This window comes from Periophthalmus magnuspinnatus, chromosome 8 (assembly GCF_009829125.3).
Source record: "Periophthalmus magnuspinnatus isolate fPerMag1 chromosome 8, fPerMag1.2.pri, whole genome shotgun sequence".
NCBI lineage: Eukaryota > Metazoa > Chordata > Actinopteri > Gobiiformes > Gobiidae > Periophthalmus > Periophthalmus magnuspinnatus.
This window is the reverse complement of record NC_047133.1, coordinates 11558022-11563774: the sequence shown is the minus strand read 5'-3', so window position 1 is coordinate 11563774 and position 5753 is coordinate 11558022. Positions and strand designations below refer to the sequence as shown.

The window sequence follows — 5753 nt, the reverse complement described above, 5'->3', positions numbered from 1 at the left end:
CAAAATGTTGTTGTGGTGGACATCGCAGTACCAACTGGTGGGAGCATCAGGAAAAAGGAACATGAGAAACTAGAGAAATACCAGGGGCTCAGAAAAGAGCTGGAGAAGACCTAGAAGATAAAGGCATCAGTGGTGCAGGTCACTGGAGAACTCAGGGCAGTGACCCCCAAACTGGAGGAGTGGTTACAGCAGATCTCAGGAAAAACCTCAGCCATCTCAGTCCAGAAAAGTGCAGTACTAGAAAAAGCAAAGATACTGCACAGAACCCTCAAGCTTCCAGGCCTCTGGTAGAGAACCCGAGCGTGGAAAAAGAGGGTGAGGATTTTACTAATTTTTTTATAGTTTATATTTTTTTCATCTGAACTTGTTATTTCAGGCTAAATAAATAAAGCATGCATAATAATTAAAAGATTTGTTACTGGATAATTTTAAAATTCTTGTTCTCAGGTGTTGAGAACACCAAATCCTCATTTGTCTTGAAGGCACCTGTTTTCTTAGGACTAAAGCTGGTACATTTGCATGATCAACATGAAGTAATGAAATGAAGTGACTTAAGTTAACTCACAACTTGTCACATAATAACTGAGTGATATTTATAATCTGGAATGATTACATCTTATATTAAGTCAAGACTGTTGTTAATATAAAATAAATAAATAAATTACAAAAGTAACAATTATATAATCCACGGAGTACTTTTTCTACTATCAGCTTATTCGTTCAAAAATGAATTGTAAAAATATCCTGTAATTATGACTAGAACACAGTAAGTGATACAACAGTTGTATTTCATAAATTATATTTACACATTAAATTCATTGTGAAAGATCCATCTTGTCGTAGGTTTTAAGATTTTGACAATAGTTTTTATTTATTGCAACTAACAATTATTTTAGTATTCAAGTGATCATATGATGATTCCTGTTGTATATTTAGATTTTAATTGTTAACAAAAGGTCTAAATACAGAAACCTTCTAAATTGAGAATATTTACAAATAAAGTGTATTATTGATCAGAAGAATTGAAGAATCAGAAATAGTTAAAGTAGCCCTAATGTTAAGTCTGTAGAGTGAATTTAGATTTTCATTTCCATTGAACATAATTTAGCCTCCTTTTACTATTGCCGTATCTTTACAAACATGTGCTGAATGAATGATTATCTCTCCAGAAAACTGCTACATGATTCCTCTCTTTTTATTCTTGTATAAATGTCCAGTTTCTCTTTGGTTGTCTCCTCAGCTGGGTAGGTTGCGACATATAACTGAGATCCTCCGTTGCCGTGGCACCCTCTGTCCATTGAACACTGACTCCTCGTCCTTGAGAATCTCATGGGTAAAATCATATCTTGCTTCCTCTCTGGAAAAAGAAAAGAAAAAGTTAAAGTACAGCAAATGTTTCCATTGTATTTTACATGTTGAATTGGATTATACCTCATAATATACAGAGAGTACCGAGGTAAGAGAAGGTCCAGCCATTCATGTGGGGAGTCTTGCTTTACTAAACGCATGACACTGGCAGACAGCAGGTTCAAGCCAGCGATGGTGCTGCCACAGAACTGAAATATGAACACGTGAAACAAAAATAAGGAAATTATAAAGGAATGAATAAAGTATAAAATTTTAATATTGTGACAACACTAGTACCTTGACACTGTCTATGTGTGGCTTGATATATCCTTTCTGGTCCAGATCCAGGACATGGACTGGTCCCAGGAGTGGACTGTCTGAAGGGAAGGCCAAAGACCGGACCCTGTTCAAGACCTCCGCACAGGCTGGCCCCCACGTCACACGCTCCGTTTCCCTGTAACCGTGGATTGCCTGCAACAAATGCTCATTTACTAAATTGGATCTATTCTCTTTAAAATAACACTTGTGCCAGTTAAGGATTGCTAATATTTAATCTGGTTGATTAAGTTCTGGTTCTGGTTGATGAATCGGCAAACGCTCCTGGATATCATGCCCCTGACGATTTGCTTAATGCGTTTAATCTCCAAAAGCAGAATTTGGATAGTTAGCCTTACATTGTCCCAGTGGTCAAACTCGTAGCGTTTCCTCTTCAGGCCTGGCTCGAGCTCCTTCAGCAGAGCAGCCTCTTCTTCCTCTGTGATGAAACCGGGTCTCACTTCCACCTGCAAAAAAGTAGGAATTTAACAGCAAATATTAACATCTATCTCCATGGAAACAAGAAGATGATACAACCAGACCAAGTTCAGATCTATGAAGAGGCAAACCCACTCACAGTATGAACGCATGTTTTTCAAGTAATAAAAACATGCATTTATTGTACTTCAATAAATGCCAGGTGGATCGGTTTAATGTCATACTGTGGAAGATCTCCATGGAAACCCACCCCATAAGTTACACAGTGTACCTTTATCCCTTTCTCTTTGTCAACTACTTTGTTTAGTCCACAAAGGTTAATTCGTTTTTATTTAGTCCACAAGTTTCTTAAAAAAACAAAAAAAAAAGAAAGAAAGAAAGGCTTTACTCAATTTCAATTACTCTTTGAATTGCTTACTGATCATTAATTTAAATTGCATGCATCAACTCATATGACAGGCAAAATAATATAATAACACAACGATATAATTAAATGGTATAAAATACAAGCCCACTTACAAATGCTCAATGGTACATTTAAATGCCTTTATTAACCAACCCACATCTGTACCTGTGAGCCGAGCCGCTGCAGCAGTCGCGAGTTCGAGCCCACGATCAGTACAGTCTCTTCTCCCAGAGCTAGCTGTCTGTTAGCAGTGCACAGCTTCCGACACGAATAAACGAACGGCCTTTTGACGACATATTTCAAAACTGTGCCAAAAAGCTGCATTATCGTGTTGCAATGGTAAAAAACTAATGTCCCGGTGTATTTTTGTTTACTCAAGGCAATGTTTACAAGTTTACCAGCTATCAAGATTCATGCGGCTACGCTAGACGCCATTTTGAACGCCGTTGCATTTTGGGGAATGTAGTTCAAAAGGGCTTTAGCGAAGGAAACTTGTAGAAATTGGGTTAAAAGGGCTGGTAAAAGCACACATTTTTTGTTATTTCACCCATAATTAGTTGTCTATTTCGTTTTCATTCCCATCTTGTGATAAGTGGTGATTTTGTAGCTTTTTTGAGGGACGTTGACGTGTTACAATTTCATGCCTGCAGTGCTACCGAATGTCCACTGAGGGGCAGCAGACCTTTACTTTTACTCTGAAGTCACGTGGGTCGTTAGGCAGCAGGGGACCATAATAAAAAATTTCGATCTTGATAAGGTAAATCCCCTTATTTTTTATTTATTTATTTATTTATTTTATTCTTAGACAAGGTAAGAATTAGCTTGCTTCCTAGCTTTACACTACAGAAATTAGCTAGCTGGCATCAATGTTTTGTTTTGTTGTTGTTGTTTTTTTTTAACTTCATCCATATTTTGTGAAAACATGGACTCGGTTAAAGTATAGCTTATGCAACATTTGACTTTGCACTAGAGTCATGAAATGCATTACTTTTTGTTGTCTGACACATTTTGAGAAAACAAGCTAGGCTATATGCTGTAATTTAAATTTTTGTAGATGCTCTGTGGAGACGGGCAGTTTACACCATCAAGTTACAGGTCAGATGGGGCTGGGCAATGTGATAAAAATCTAATCATGATCTCATCCCTGTGATGATATGCTATTTTGGTCAAATCGCCTTATCACGATTCCACGATTTTCTGTTTAATGCAACTCTATTAGAAACAAACACTTTCCCCCAGCCACTTCTTGAAAACATGAATCATGATTATATCAATACTGTGATCTAGCTCTGGCTCCACCTCAGATCTGTGGAGAGACTGACCTCCCCGGTGCTCACAGTAATAACACTTTTTTTTTAAATTATTATTATAACGACAGATTGAATAAATGCAACATATATAAATATAATACTATACAGTGGAGCATTCCACACAAAACAAAAACATCTGGAGACTAGCAGGTGGTGGACCCCCACTGGAAAAGTTACATTGTGCACCTTTATGCAAAATCAACTTTTCAGAGCTTTTAAGCTTGGTTTGCTGTGTCCCCTTTTCATTTACCCTCTCGAAGTTGTTTGTGATTCGTGCATGTTTGAGCAGTCTTTAATCGCTTATTTTCAAGATGCCATATTGCTGATCATTCCCCGTTTTTCACACCACTGTTTTGAACCTAATTTTCCAATTTTATTTTCTTAATCGATGCATTGGATTTGGCAGTGTCGCGTTGTCTTTTTGGTACAAATTAACACAAAATCTGCTTTTCTCTAGTGTGACCTGCTGCATTCCATCGGCGGTGACAGCTGTACAGCTCTTTTTTTATGACGTTTGATGTGATGTCAGTTCCCATTGGGCACTGCAGTTTTCTAACGTGGATGTCAATGGACCTGCTTCTTTCTTAAGTCGTTTTAGATGAATATTGCAATTAAAAATGTGCAAATTATAACATAATGATCCATGGGTGTCATAGATTATAAGACACAAATACGGTATGTCTTCCTAAAGTTTTGTTGTTTTTTTAGTAATTGCAGACTTATTGTTGTTTATTTTCCAGTGACCTTTGATGCCAGCCTGAACCATTGAGAGCTGTGAGGGCTTCCACATGCACCATCATCAGCTGGTATGTTAATCTAGATTAGGTTCATCATGTAAAAAAGATACACTTAAGGGGAGAGATCTGAACACTAAATAGGCCTACTTTAAACCAGTGATCCACACACTTTTTATATGTATCCCCTGAGACTTTTGATGACCAGTAGCATACCCCCTACACTGACAGATAGGTAGGTCAGTGTAGGGCTTATACAATATCTCAGAATATTTGTAATTATATTAAAGCTCACGTTTCAAACTTGTAGGCTATCCTGGGAGATCCAAATAATCCAAACTTATATCAAATATTGACAAAATGGCTATTTTCACTTCTTGTGTTATTCCACATTTGCTTGTGGATAGAGATTGGGAACCGCTGCTCTAAACCTAGTGAACTGCAGCCATTTCTAATGCTAATGATTCCAGCTGCCCACTTCATTGGCACACAGACCATTATAGTCACATATCCCTAACACACACACAGTCATATCGCTCAGACTATTAGTGCTCCTTCTCTGAGCCCTGTCGCGGTCACTGAGCATCCACAAAGCAGCCGGCTTCTCTCTTCCCTCTCCCTCTCTTACTTTTTCTCTCTCTCTTTCTTTTACTCTCTATTTCTCTCACTCTTTATCTCTCCATTTCTCTCACACTCTCTCTCTCTTTCTCTCTTCTGTCTTTCTCTCCTTTTCTCCCTCTATCCCCGCTCACCCTCTCTTTCTCTTCCATTTTCTGTCACTCTCTATCTCAATTTCCCCATTCTTCTTGCTCCCCTTCCCTTGCTATATATTTATCCTTCTTTTCCACACCCCATTTTTTCTCTGTAACTCTTCCTCTCTTCCTTTATATCACCCTTTCTCTCCACCTCTCTCTCTTTCTCTTACCTTCCTTATCTCTCCCTCTCTTTCTTTCACCATTCCCCTCTCCTTTACCCCCTTTTCTCTCTCTTTTTCTTTCTCTCCTTCTCTCTCAATATCCTCCTGCATCACTTTTTCTCTCCATCACTCTCTTTCTTTCTCCGTACTCCCCTTTCCCCTACATTTTTCCCTTTTGTTTTCCTCGCCCTCCCCTTTTCTCTCACCACTCAGCCTCCCTGTATTTACTCTCTCTCCCCTTCTCTCATCTCTCACTCGCTTTCTCCCTCACTTTCACCCCCCTCCCC

The 5753-nt window shown here is 38.5% G+C and overlaps 1 protein-coding gene across 1 annotated transcript; it reads right to left on the bottom strand.

The window, feature by feature from the left end:
• Positions 1-1093: 1093 nt before the first annotated feature.
• alkbh7 (alkB homolog 7) lies at positions 1094-2948 on the bottom strand. Its single transcript, XM_033971867.2, has 5 exons — positions 2672-2948; positions 2022-2129; positions 1645-1818; positions 1432-1556; positions 1094-1357 (listed from the first exon to the last, which is right to left on the bottom strand). Exons 1-5 carry the CDS (start codon positions 2828-2830, stop codon positions 1237-1239), a joined length of 687 nt encoding a protein of 228 aa, XP_033827758.1. The 5' UTR covers positions 2831-2948; the 3' UTR covers positions 1094-1236.
• Between the last annotated feature and the right edge of the window lie 2805 nt (positions 2949-5753).